The sequence below is a fragment of the Diabrotica undecimpunctata genome, chromosome 9, assembly GCF_040954645.1.
Source record: "Diabrotica undecimpunctata isolate CICGRU chromosome 9, icDiaUnde3, whole genome shotgun sequence".
NCBI classification, from domain to species: domain Eukaryota; kingdom Metazoa; phylum Arthropoda; class Insecta; order Coleoptera; family Chrysomelidae; genus Diabrotica; species Diabrotica undecimpunctata.
This window is the reverse complement of record NC_092811.1, coordinates 91826317-91841533: the sequence shown is the minus strand read 5'-3', so window position 1 is coordinate 91841533 and position 15217 is coordinate 91826317. Positions and strand designations below refer to the sequence as shown.

The following is a 15217-nucleotide window of genomic DNA, read 5'->3' as shown; positions in this document are numbered from 1 at the left end:
ATAAAAACAGTTTACAAATAGTAGTCCAGAAACTTAACACAAGATCAAAGTAACTTAATATAATAACTTAATATAAGAACTAACCAGATACAGATTAGAAATTAATGACGTCAGCATGCAGCAAGTGACAAAGAAAAATATCTATAATAATACTGTCTAGCTTTGGTGAGGTGAATAAAAAAGTAAAAAATCAAGTATAAAAGATTATAGTCCATTTCCATCATATTGATAGCACATTATGTATGCAAATCCCTAAACTGTTGATACGGGTGACACAATGAAAAATAGATATTTGTCAACAAGTTTACAGAAGTATATAGAAAAACAATTTTAAATTGAGTATGACCATCAGGTATAAAGGTTGAAACAGAATAGAATACAATAGTTTTGAGGGTTACTAATCCCTAAATAAAGTTGCCAGTGTCGGAGTGATGGAGATTAACAGGTACTAATGAATTTGCAAGAAATGTAAGATGTTTATTTTATTGGTTATATATAGACTTCGGCAAATATGCATATTGCATATTTTGCATATTGTGCATATTTTATGCAAATATTTCATATTTTGGCATATTTGTATAAAAGTTTGCATAAAGTGCATAAAAGTTCAGATTTTTATAGTGTATTTGAAAATTTTTAAACATACCAATTTATTTCAATTCTTGTATAAAATTTTGTAGTCATTTTAATCAAGAAATGATCTAAGTACGTAATCTCTACAGGTACAAAACATTTACAATTTCAAAGAAGATCAATTTAAGTAGCCCTCAACATTCTTAGAAAGTCTCGGTCACTGAGGCATTCAGTTATTGGATAATCGCTAAGGGTTCGCTCATTTGCATTTTATGATCTAATCCCCAAATCTATCTACAATTTATTGTATCTTAACAGCAGGTAAACGGCTAATAGTTTTGTTCCTAATTTAGGGATTTTCCAAAATCTCCCAGTTTATTGAATTAGGTACCTAAACATTTCTAATTTGATGCTCAGATTTGTAAATCATTTTTGTTTTGATATTCAAAGCGTAAACACTCGTTGTGCGTAACAAAAAGGAAGATTGTGATTTTATAATGCCTAAAACAACCAGTGTTTTAACTTGGATTAAACCTTATAAAGAGCTGTCTATGGATATGGGAAAAATCTACTGTTCAGTCTGTGGCAAAATTGTAAGTATCTAATATTTTCTATTAAATATCTAATATTTCATACATACAGGGTGTTTCCAAATGACACTTACAACGTTTGACTGTAGATACTTCTCGAAAAATTGAACAAAACGATATAGTTAATGAGGGGTCAAACTTATTTACTTTTCGAGATACAGGGTGTTAAAATTTAAAAAAATTAAATTCTTTTAGTTAATAACAATAACTTTAAAACCAATAAACGTATTTACTTGAAATTTAGTACTCGTAGGTTGTTTTTAAATGAAAAATAGCTTCCTTTAGTGAGAAAAAATTGTCCATGGTACAATACAATGGTGTGTATTTAGAAAAATTTTTCACCTTTACTTTTTTTTATGAAGTCAGCTATTCTAAAACATAATTATTTTTATTGTAATTGAATTAACAAAAAAAAACTTTTGTTGAATTTTAAAATAAGTTATATGATGTACTAATGGTTAGTAACAAAAACTAATTTGTGGATTAATACTGCATTTAAAACACTTAGCGAGTGTTTTTTTTTCCAAACCAGTTATTTGATTAACCAAAAACACCTTGTATATTTTTATATTTTAAAGGTTGGGTTAAAATAAAGGTTTTTATTTTTATTTATAGATAGCATGTGAGAAGAAATTTCAGATAGACCAACATGTGAGAACTGCTTCACACATTGCAAAAAAAGGAAAAATAGGAGGAAAACATCAAATTTCATCAAGTTTCCAATCTACTTCAAAAAAATTAGATGAGCAAGAAACTTTTAATGAAGACTTGTGTCGCGCATTAGTGTCTGCAAACATACCGCTTTCAAAATTAGCAAATGTAAATTTTAGTTCTTTTCTAAAAAAATATTGCAAACTTAATGTTCCAAGTGATCGGTCTCTAAGAAGAAATAATGTGAACGGGCTATACTCGTCGGTGTTAATTAATATTAAGGAAGAAATTGCAGATAATTATTTTTACATATTTGTAGACGAAAAAACTGATTCCTCAGGAAAGTATATTGCTCATTTATTGATTGGTGTTCTTAAAGAAGATACCTTACCAAAATCTCATCTTATTTCATGCCAGCAACTTGAGAAAACAAATGCTTTAACAATTTCGCGTTTTATACAAGAAACATTAGCAACTTTTTTTCTTCCGACAACTATTCCTTCTAATAAATTACTGCTTATTTTATCGGATGCTGCTCCTTATATGGTGAAAGCAGGACAAAATTTAAAAATATTTTTCCCAGATTTAATACATGTTACTTGTGTAGCGCATGGATTACACAGAGTTGCAGAGGAAATACGAAAAAAGTTTCCTCTTGTAAATACCATGATATCCAGTGTCAAAAAAGTATTTCTTAAATCTCCTATAAGAATTCAACTTTATAAAGAAATGCTACCTAACATTCCTCTTCCACCACAACCTATTTTAACGCGATGGGGAACATGGTTAGAAGCAGCTAATTTTTATGCAGATCATTTTGTTAAAATAAAGAACATAATTGATACGTTAACAGATGAAAGTTCCCAATCTCTTATGGATTCTAAACAAACTTTTCAGAGTAACTTACTTCAACAAGAACTTTCATTTATAAAATCAAATTTTAGTTTTGTTCAAAAAACAATTACTCAGTTAGAATCACCAAAACTATCATTGTTCGAAAGTACAGCATTAATAAAAGAATTTGCGTCATGTTGTCGGAACGTTAGAGGTAATATTGGAAAAGATATTTTAAAAAAATTTGAAGCTACTATGGAAAAAAATAAAGGTTACCATATTCTTTCTGAAGTAGTCAGTGTTCTAGCTGGAAATATTTCGGAAACAATTAATTTAGAACCAAATGTTTTGGTTAGTTTGAAAAATGCTCCCGTTACATCAGTTGATGTTGAACGAAGTTTTTCCATATATAAATATATGTACTCAGACAGAAGCCACAAGTTTTTGTTAGAAAATTTTGAACACCACTTGGTCATTTATTGTTACCATAATTCTAAATAAGTTTATTCATACTTAAAAATGATGTAGTTACTTAAAATAAATGTAAATCTTAATGAATAGTAGGAAATATTTAGTTATGTACACTTTTTTTTTAAATAAAATTGTTACTATTTTACGATTTTTTTATTTATTTGTATGCATATTTTGTAAAATATTTGCATATTTTCGGGTAAACACGTGCATATTTATGCGCATATTTTCTACATTTTTATTTGCATATTTGCCGAAGTCTAGATATATAAAATAATTTGTGGCCGTAACAGGGGCCGATTTATAAAAAAATGAATATTATTTTAATCAAATTCCATTTCAGATTCACTGCTTTCTTCAGAATCTAAGGAATCTTCAACTCCAATGTTAATTATTACTGGTTCCAGCATTGCATCAGTCATATTATCCAAATTACACATTTTATTTTCTTCCTTGTGAGCATGACTAACAGCATTTTTCCAATTTTCTGGAGTTACTTTTGATAAGGAATGTTGTAATAATTGTTGTAAGTCTTCTAATTTAAAAGTTTTGTTGTTGCGTCCGACTTCACCCTTTACTTGAGACCATATATTTTCTATCGGATTCAGATCACAGTGGTATGGGGGTAAACGTAAAATAATTACATCACGGTTTAATGCCATTTCATCAAATATATATTTTTTATAAGCTGCTTTATGTTGCCTTACAATAGGTAATAATTCCTTTTTTGTCGAATTCTCCTTGTACTCAATTGCGTGTTTATCCAACCATTCGATTATCTCTCCTTTTTTCCATGCCGTTGTTGGCAATTTTTCTGCTAGTCTTGAATGGTAACCAGCATTATCCATGACTATGGCAGAATTTTTTGGAATTAAATCCAACATTTGCTCAAAATATTCTTCAAAAACGTCAGCAGTCATTTCCTCGTGGTAATCTTTGGTTGATTTTGAGGCAAAACTTAATAATCCACCATTAACAAAACCGTATTCGTTTCCAATATGGGTTATTATGAGTCTGCGTCCTTTTCCAACGGGAATATTGTTTATTCCAGTAGATACACCTTCGATGAATGCCTGACGGGAACTTTTCACATTTGTATCAACCCATAGATATGGTACAGTATGACCTTCATTTAACCAAGTCTCGTCCAAATAAAAAATTGTTTTCCCTTCTTCTCGGTACTTTTTAATAGTTCTTAGATAATCTCGTCGCCAACATACAATGTAATCTTTTTCAATTAAAACGGATTTTCTTCTATTCTTTTGCCAACGAAATCCCATCTCTCTCAATAGTCCCCATAATTTCCTGTTGCTTATGATTAGTAACTCTTCGTTTTCTCTAATCAATGTTTGGATTTTGTCCAATGTTGGAAATTCTTTGTTAAAAAAAATGAGTGGACGCTGCGTCTGATCATGTTTTTATGTATTTCTTCAATTTCCAAGGGTTTACTCCCTCCACTCTTCTTGGGAGATGAAACAGTTCCTCCTTTTCTTTCTTTTAGGAATCTATAAATTGTTGCTTCTCCAACCCCTGTCATATTTGAACACATGTTAACGGTTTCACGAACATTACTTAAAGGGCGTTGATGTACAAGTGCATAGTGTACATTTAATATTATATTTTTCTCTCTTAGACTGAAGGCACCTTTAAAACTACACTTAACCGGGATAAAACCTGTTGTCGACGTCATTTTTAAATGCAAATAACAAAATATCGACACCAAAAACGTAGGTAGGTAAGACATGAACAATGTACATCTACAAACTAAATGGAAGATGCAAACAATTTCTAATTTATATTATTGGCATAAGCTGTAATGTGGCATAAAAACTACTTAAACTATCATTAGTGAAGCCTTATCAGTAATTCCAGGTAATCGTTCAAAGAAGGTATTCTTTTTGTTTGAGGCGATAACTTGTATAGAAAACAATAATCACCTTTAAATTACTGTTTACATTAATTTATTTCGTGAAAAATTGAATTCTCTCGTTAATCACCCTTGTATAATTAACAATAATCGTGTGGCATATATACCGACGTTTTTTACGCACAAAAAAGGTATAGTGAGATTAGTGGACACTTATTTTACAGAAGATCACTCTCTTTTGCTTGGACGTTTCTACTACTAAACTGTGTTTTATTGTAAGAAATTACCTAACCCATCAAAATGGAGAAGAACTGCAGAGAAAACTTCGAATGGGCTGGTCGAAGCCCTCTGCAGAGCACCTAGGGAGCAGATATCGGTTAATTCTTGCCAAGCCCCTAACCTTGTTAAGGTGACACTTATAAAAGAGAATGAAATGAATGAAAAAAAATTTTGATAACGAGTAGAAATTTTTATAACGATTCTTTAAAAAAAGATCTTTTAAATTTTTGCCGACTGAATAAGTCATATACGATTTACAAGAAAATTTAAAATTAGCAGTGTCTGACTTGAAAACTACTCCCTGTATTTTGTCCAATAAGCACGCTGGTAATATAAAGTTTAAATGCCTTTTATAATGCATTTCTTAGAAAATTAAATTCTTGTTATGTTATTAAAATTAACATACTACGAATGTTCGACGGTATTGTCCATAACACGACGTTTTTCGTTGGCAGTTTCCACTTATTATCTTCCAATCAGGCGTAAAAATGTAATGCTCTTCATTATATTGATATTCAAGGTTTCATAATTATAACCTCATCTATTTCAACCATACAAAATTTTCGCGACATTTTTGAGTAATTTGCGAAGTTACAGCTTCCTGTGTCTTTTTTTTCTTTGCATCCCTATATCTGAAGTATCCAAGGAAATCAAACTAATTGAATTACGTTCAGAAAAATATTTAAGAAATTAAAGGGATCTGTTTAAAATTAAGGTTAAAAATAAGCATTTAGCGTACTCCAGTAAAAGTTTATTTTTAACAATTAAAAGTGATTCTACGAACGATCAGTTATCAATAGATATGAAAGAACAAAATCGGTATAATCGGTATATATAGATTTTGTGGAACAATGAATAATAAAATTTAAAATACGGTTTCCGATTTTCTTCATAGTATTACATATTATTTGTATTATGCGATTGCACCAAGAGATAAGTATGTAGTAGGATTCTTAGTCAGTAATTTACATAATTTGTTTATAAATAAAAAGGAGAGATTGGTTTCTAAGACAACTGATAACAATAGTTTCACTTTGGGGTATTCCAAATAGATGTATGACGTCCATGTTTGTTGTCAATCAAAAAGCGGGTGGTATGTTGTATGACTAATAGAAGCGGTAGGGAGGAGACAGAGAAAGAGTGGGAAAGATATGTTTTTTTGTTAGAGTGTGTTGATTGGTCAAGGAAGAGATTCTAGAAAATGGTATGAAAGAAAACGAAAGGTTTGGTTTTGACAGGAAGGAATTTAAAACATGAGTTCGATGCCAGTTTTGGAAGAGAAAGATTGTTTTGATTTTCTTCGTAAAATTATTAAAGTAAAATAAATTTTGGTGTTTGCTGGTAAAAAGTGAAAAGTGAAAAAAGTTGTTAAATTTTTGGTAGCAGCCACGCAGTGCAAAGCAGATATTTTCAAACACATTGTAAGGATTTTTTTATTAAATACAACAAATTATTTAAGGCGAGGCTGATGATGTCTTTTTAAGAGGCCACCAGAACCAGAAAGTACGTTGGACTAGGGTTGAGAACAGGAATCCCTGTAAATTTGCAGATTAAATTTTAATTTAAAATTTTCAAAAGATAATAATATGGAGATAGAGATATTTGAAAACTTATCGGTTTGTGAATAAAAACGATTTTGCTAATTTGATTTCTAGAATTGAAGAGCACGTTAGAAATATACTGTATGTTTTTTTTTGGATGTTTACAATTTAGATGTCACATTTACAGTTTTGATCTAGTAGAAAATTTTATTCATTTTATATAGCAGGTATATGAATTGTGTATTGATTAAGTATATTGATGTATCAAAAATTCCACTTAATTTATTACATCCTGTCACGACGGTAAAACTCCCTTGTTAATACTGGTGTAAGTTTCTTTCGAAAACTATCTTACCGATTTTTCTATCAGATGTCGCTATTGCGTCCATAACGAAGCCATTTTATTGTTGCTTCCTAAAAGACAGAGAAGATTATTTTTCACGTTAAGAACGGCTATAAATAACTGTTCTGATGAGACTTATTAAGTCGAAATACGTATCAACAGATACATAGACGCTTTGAACGTGAAATCAAATCTTTGCTGTCTTTTTCATTTTATTCGGATCTACTCTGTATGAGTACAAGAAACAAATTCGTTATGGATTTCTGCTTAGTTGATAGACATGTCGTGGAATGCAAATTTTAGATTTCCCATGTCTCTATTAACATCTTTATCAACGTCTGTTATACCTTGCATTTATCGAAGGTTCAGATTAAAGCAGAAATCTGAATTTGTTTCGAAACTATCTTACCGATTTTTCAAAATTTTACTTAAACAGTATATCAAAAATTTATAGTGTACTTTCTTTATATTGTATGTATATTAGGTTTTTCTATTTAAATAAAGATCTATCGATATTATCATTATAAATGAATAGAAAATAAACTATTGGAAGAATAAATTTTTTATTTCTAAGTAATAAAAAAAAACTCTTTAATTAGGTAGCGACTAAAAGAAATTAAAAATACTAAGAGGGAAAAATAAAGGAAGGGATCATAAGAAAACAATGAAGAAATAAAGGAGAGAAATCAAAAAATAAATTAAACAATGATGTAATGATGAAATACCAAAACTGAGCTAAACTTACCGACTGATAGTTTATGAAACAGTACTATTATTAGTAGGTAACTTAGGCAACGCACTTGAATTCAACTACGAGCAAACACTTCAGAACTACGTGTGACAATAAAATCCATATTGGTGAGTTATAAATTCACTATTGTTATCAGATGAAGATATCATAAGTAATAAAGTTACTAATTGTTTTGTGGAAATGATACGTACGTGTATTACAAAAGCTTAATGAATCATTCATAATAATAGATGAAAAGCCGGTGAGGAAAAACGTAAGAAATAACATTAAAAATTCTGTATGTTTTAAAAATAAATCTAAATGAAAGGTTATAACTCTTCAATAGGTCCTGAATTAGATTTTTAATGAATTTTGTTTTATGAAAATTTGGCTATCATTTTTTATCGGAACGGAATTATCATATTTGTAATAAATAAAAATGTTGTTCGGTATCAGTAATTTGAGAAAAATTTGCAATTTTTTTTAATTAGAAGGATGTAATTGCTTACTAAAACATAGTTTTTAATTCCAAACAACTTTCCATTATAACAATTTTCGATATTGTTGAGTATACTCTTGAGCAAAATTCAAATCTTTTGATATACTATCAGATTGAGAAAATTTGATATCTGATGGAATGTTTGCAGCTTAGTTTTTAGAACGTGCAGAGATTTTTATAAAGATTAACTTTTTTTCGTAAAATTAATGATAAAAAGTTTCCTACGTGATTCCAAGTTACGCAGACACGCTGTATATATTGTTATGATCCCCAAATGTAAAATAAATAATAAAATATAGAGAAAGGGAAGAAGACGAGCAAATTATAAAATTATGTTAGTTATACATCTAGATATACGGTTTTATTTTGTGTTTGTGTGAAATGCCATAGACTTTTTGAATTTTAGAATTATTGTGAATTGGGACTTTCCGAATTATGTAAATTAGTATATTTAAGATTAGTTTTAAGCAATTCCAATGAAAAGAATATGTTTTATTGAAATAACATCATGGGACATATCTTTACCTGTTTTTCAAGGATTACTTTTTGTAATCAAAAAACAGGTCATTAAAGGTAGAAATTTTCTTTTTTCTTGTATGTTTTGTACAAAATTATGGAATTTGAAAGTATATTTTTGAGAATTAGGTTTTTGTGTTTTGAATGGGAAAGAGAGAACGGTTTGGTTGGTTAAAAAGAAATAATGGAAAGGAAGTCGAAAGGATCGTGATTTGCTGTTTGACTTTAAGCGGGAGAATATCGAATCCAGGAGAAGAAATATAGTGCCGATTTTTTCTTGAACGGTGAAAGAAAATTTTAATTTGTGAAAAATCGTGTAAATAAAAGTGAGGACAGTGCTACTATTTGAATCCTGAGTTGGAGAATTGGCAGTATAAAAAGTTTACAGTATTTGTAAGTACAAACAAATTACTATTCCTCAGGAGATTAAGAGATAATTAGAATTTAGCAGTCAAAAGAAAATAGAAACGTTTGTTAGGATTTTTTTTTATTAATTAATATTTGAGGGGGAGACATTACGTAATATTTAAACTTGCTGGGACTCACCCCCCGTATCATCACTTAAATATTTTTAAGTTACTTCCACCTTTTTTTTGATATTTGGATTTTCCTCTTTTTACTAATTTCAGAAATTTATAACACATGATCCTTAAAGTGATTAGTTTATGAGAAAAATAAATACAAAAGCAAGAAGACTGGATTGAAAAAAATTTATTTTTTTATCAATTTTAGTACAAACATTTATAATAAACATTTCGCTACCAAAAACTATTACAATAATTGTTTAAAATGACTGCCATTCACTTCCATACAATAGTACAATCTATTTTGAAATTCTTCTCTGACATTGCTTAACACGTTTACATTTAGTTGTTGATATTCATCCTCTATTCTTTGTTGTAAATCATCCAGAGATGGTTGAGTAGCATAAATTTTTGTTTTTAAATACCCTCATAAGAAGAAGTCTAGGGATGTTAAATCCGGTTACCTAGGTGGCCAATTCATCACATATCAAAGGAAAGATACAAGAGAAAACTTGAGGCAACGAAAATGGATTTCTGGAGACGTTAACTGGAAAATCTAGACTAGAAAGAGTAACGAACAACAGAATAAGAGAAATTATGAAAGTAAAAAATACAATAGTAGACGATATTGGTACCCGACAACTCAGATGGTACGGTAATGTACAGAGAATGTCTGAAGAACGTCTCCTAAAACAAGTCTTAATTTTGACCCCTGACGGTTGAAAAAAAAAAAAGAGGAAGACCCCGCCTTAGTTGGAGAGAAGGCATCAATAGAGAAATGAAAGACAGATATATAGAAGAACACTTATGGACGAATCGAGAGGAGTGGCAACTGGGTATCGGAAGACGTAGGAGAACGTTGTAAATATATATATATATATATATATATACATAAGAACTACTGGATATTAGTGACTGTCAATATAAACAAACAACACAGTTTATTAGGGTTGCAGTCAGAAAATTGGCCGAGATGTTAATGAAACACTCTTATGACTTTTTGTCTAGCTTTCGGAATGGTTTTATTCCTTTTTCAAGACACTGTAATAAGAAAAAAAATGTAAAAATTTATAAAATATCACAAATCTTCAGTGCAACTTACTAGTCGTTGAGATTATTTATAATAGCATAGACACTCAACAGTATTAACACACATATAAAATATAAAATAGTGGACAAAATACATTTTAAAATTCTTTAAAATTTAGGTACAGATAGTAAAAATTTAGTTTGTCATCTTTTACTGGTGTGTTTTAACTCTGACACATAGAGAACAAAAAGAAAAAATCCTATGATTAAAAAGTAATTAGGTGTACTTAATATTATATTTCTTTTTAAGAAATACTAGAGGCCCATCTTAGGTGATTTTAATTTTTAAACCTGTCTTAATGGTACGGTCTCTCTCAACCGTAAACTTTAGGTGTTCACATTGGGCGTTAAAGGTGTTTAACACATCAGTTACTTTGTTTTCAGGGACCGATAAAATCAAATCATCAACATATCCTTAAATAAAAGGTATGTGAAAAGGTATCTTTTCTTTACACGTTGTTATAAGTTCATCCAAAACAAAGTTACATAGTATGGGGGATATTTTGCTGCCCATTGGAGTGCCAAAGATTTGTTTAAAGAAATTACCATTGAATAAAAAGATGTTAGAGTCAAATATAAATGTTAAAACTCTTAAGAAATCATCTAAACTGATCTTGGTATGAGATACGGAGAGATGCTGTTGCAGTTATTTTTGATGCTGTTAAGAATAGAATCTAGTGGTAAGTTTGTAAACAGTGACACAACATCTAAACTAATCAGTATATAATTATTCGGAACTTTAACATTGTTAATGAAGTTACTAAACGGTAAAGAATCTCTAATATAGAATTCATTGGATTCGTTGTAGGCAATTGTGAGGATATCTGTAAGGTGTTTAGCAAGTTTACTATTAGGAGCATCAATGGAAGAGATAATGGGTCTCATTGAAATAGTGGGTTTGTGAACTTTAGGCAGTGTATAAAACCTGGGTGCAACTGCATTGTAAATTTTCAAGGATTTTGCAACTTCTGTTGTTATGGATTTGGAAGAAGCTAAATCTGACACCAGTTTGTTTGCCTTTTGTTGGAGGGTGCACACCGGACTATTCTTAAGTTTGATGTAACTTTTTGTGTCATTTAATAAACTATTACTTTTTTCGATGTAATCATTCTTATACATTGCCACTGTTACATTTCCCTTGTCACTCCTAACAATGTAAATTTCTGGATGTGATTTTAAAAATTGTTTACACTCATTGTATATTGTGTTCAAAAAATGTCCTTCTTTACTTGTTTTGTGTAAAAAGTTAGTGATAACATTAGTGCTTTGAGAAACTCGATATCCGAGAGAAGAGAAGACATTTTGAAATCTCTGGTACTAGGAAATAGGCAAAATTTTGGACCCAAAGACAAAAGTTTTTTGACATTATAAGGAAAAGTGATGTCAGTTAGATTTTTGAACCATTTTTCTTGAAATGTTATTTTTGAAAATTGATCTACTTTTATTTTGTTAAATTTTTTTTGTTGTTTTTTCTAATTTGGAAAAAAACTTTATTGTATTTAATTTTTTGTCTTCTATAGAATTCTTGTGGTAAAGGAACATGTAAATGCTGCTCTATTATATTTTTTAATTGATGTAATTTCTTTTCTATGTATGTAATATCATTTATTGTTACTGAAATTTCTAAGTTAAAGACTTTGGTTTTTAAATTTGAATTAAAGTTTTGAATTTTACTACCTAATTTACCACCTTTATGATGTAATAAGTTATTGATGTTAAACTTTCCATTCTCTATGTGTCCAGGAAAACAAAGATTTTTTCTACATTTCAGAAGGAAAATCCTTCTGTTGTTGAGTAATATAAGCTTAATGTTGAACTTGGCCCATTGTTTAAGGAAATCTACGCTAGCAGAACCATATCCTCTCCGGATGTTCTCAAAAAACCCCATCATGTAAATACAAGAATGAATTACTGGATATTAGTGACTGTCAATATAACAATTGTCTTCAAAAATTGTCTTTCTCATAAACTAATCACTTTAAGCCGATTGTATTATACATTTTTGAAATCAGTACAAAAAGGATAATTCAAATATAGAATAAAAAGAGGGGGAAGTATTTAAAAGGTCTCCCACTTCAAGAGCACTGTATGAAACTGCATAAAAATAGTATCATACAGATTATTACATTATACCAAGTAAAGAAGGTATAAGTCACTGTAAGGGCAGTAAGATAGTGAGATAGCAAGAAAACAAACGGAGATAAATATACGTACTCATTAAAAAAATTATAATTTTAATAGCCACCTGAACCAAAAGTACACTTTATTATAAAAGAAAAATATAAAATTGTCGATGTAAAAACTTACCACCCCACAGAAAAATTTGAGGAAATACATGTTATTAACTATCCAAAATTATTTAACAATATTATTAATCTGACACAAACACATGCAACGTACACGACTAAGTCAAAGAACTAAATGACAATAATTATTGTTTTATTCGGTTTGCTACAATTTCGTGATTCACAATTTAATGGGCATGGGAAAACAACAGTATATAAATTATTGTTTAATATTTCGTGTTTTTGCTACATTCTTTAAAAAACATGAGTCTCCCCTTAGTACCCAATAGTTTGTGACGATTCCTCGTAAGTGGGAATAACGTTTAAGAAACTCCATCGGAAGATTCATAATATACACAATGTTAAATAATGTAATATGAGTCAGCCAAAACAAGTTTATTTGCATATGAACTAGACCGAAACGAAATGTTTCTATTTTTTGATTTAATTATCGTTATTCTAATATATTAAAATATGGACGAAAACTAAGTGAAAAAATAGAATAAAAATGTGTCGTAAATTGCTATGTAAAAAATATAATTTATATGTGAAAGATACAGGGTGATTCAATACTGTAATGAAGCTCAGTGGACCCGCTATACCTAATAATACACTGAACGGCAAAAAAAGTGGCCACCCTATTAATTTCCGAAGAAAGCGCAGATAAAAGGTGGTAAAACTTGGTTTCGAAAATTAGTTTACGGATTTATTTATCAGATGTCGCTATTGCGTCCAGATCGAAGCCATTTTATAGTTGCTTCTAATATGACAGAAAAGATTATTTTCACGTTCAGAGCGGTTGTGAATAGCCGCATCGAAAAATCCTTTTAGGGTGAAATACGTATAAGCGGATACACAAACGCACTGTACGTGAAATCAAATCTTAACTGTCTTTTCTTTTTGTTTATGTATATATCACGAACGCGTGTTTCTTTGATATTTTCTTTGATCGTTTTCGCTTAATATTGCGCTTCAAATAAACATAGATTTAGATCGCTGAGAAAGTATTGCGGGGAAGAGAATTACATCACTCTCGGTAAGGCCGGCCGCTGTTAAAGGCGTTTAGTTTTATTGGAGTCGGAATTTTTCTTCAAATTCGTAATTTTTTCGTTTTTCGTCTTTTGTTATGGAAAATATGTGGTTTGGTGAGCAGTTAATAGTTACAGTTTAAGTGAGGTTGGGGAGAATCTTTGAAGAGACAACACGCGGCATGGGTCGGTGTTAAGAAGCCAGCAAAATTTGTTGAAAAAAGTGAATTATACTCAATGTAATGTGTCAGTTTTGAAAAGAGTAATCACTGTTTTTGTTTTTATGCCATCTTTCAACTGAGAAATTTGTAAAACAGCGTTTCCAACAAATTTGAGAGATATCCACATGTGTTCCAGTTTTTAAAGAAGCCGAGTTTTCAAAGTTTGCATCCCAGGGCCCAGCTTCCATCCTTGTTTTGTTTGTCTTAAGTCATTCCCGGCTATTTCGCAGTGAGAGATGCAGGGAATCTCCAGTTACAACCCCAGAAATTTTAAAGAAAAAAATTAACACTTAGTGAAATCTACTTTTTTTGTTGAACTTTTAAAGTAAATATAGACATTTGCCATAAATAATTGCTTTCATAACAGGTTAAGAAAATGTAATAATTAAAATTATTAATGTTAGGTTGTGGTTAAGCTGTCATATTAATTATTCCCAAAGTTTAGAATTTAGTATTCACATATGACAGTTAGCTTTATTTTTTATTTGACAGTTGATACATCTAATCATATTTGAGAGTTTGTTTTGTTTTTTTTTAAAGAAGGTTAACCTCCATGCACAGTTTCATTTAAAAAGATATTTTTCATGTGTAATAATTTATTTCTCCTACAAAATATTGCCCATTAACAATTGTAAGTTTTTGTAGTATCTCCAACTTCTAGAGTTTGTAAACGGATAGAACATAGTAAGTTTATTTTTTTGTTATTTTGTATTTATTTTTGTAACTATTTATATAGTACTTTTTGTACTATTTATAGTTCTAACTCTTCGTGGTGAGATAACAATAAATATTAAATTTTTTCCCTAAACCATTTTGTTTTTTCCTTAAAAAAAAAAGTTTCTAACCCCTTTTTGTGTTTTTAGGAAGGAAGAGCTTTTTCTTTCATCCGGGAGGAAGATTCTTTTAAGCGGCGTCTTTATTTTAAATAGCTTGAGAACCTTCTTGTGTTTTGTTTGTCTAGGAGACTCATGTAAGTACCCCTTTTGTTTTATTTGAGTAGTTACCCCATTCCAGTCCCCTTGTCATTCAACTTATCCACGATCCAGCTCACCAAAAAAAAACCTGAGTAGCCGTTCACAAACGTTCCGGATTGTTTTGCTTACCCTATCTCTAGCCCCGTAATTTCTGTCCCCAATTTTCAACTTATATATATATATATATATATATATATATATA

General features: G+C 30.0%; 1 protein-coding gene across 10 annotated transcripts in view; it reads right to left on the bottom strand.

The window, feature by feature from the left end:
- Positions 1 to 15217, bottom strand: part of LOC140450289 (uncharacterized) — a 194271-nt gene that overhangs the window by 34024 nt on the left and 145030 nt on the right. Inside the window, exon 1 of one of the 10 annotated variants that reach the window (XM_072543828.1) lies at positions 12815 to 12859. The exons of 8 other annotated variants lie outside the window; for them this stretch is intronic. In XM_072543828.1, the coding sequence (XP_072399929.1) occupies positions 12815 to 12844 (30 nt within the window). In that variant the 5' untranslated portion in view covers positions 12845 to 12859. Of the gene's footprint in view, positions 1 to 7894; positions 8019 to 12814; positions 12860 to 15217 lie in introns of those variants that run through there. One more of the 10 variants, XM_072543829.1, reaches the window with a different exon arrangement.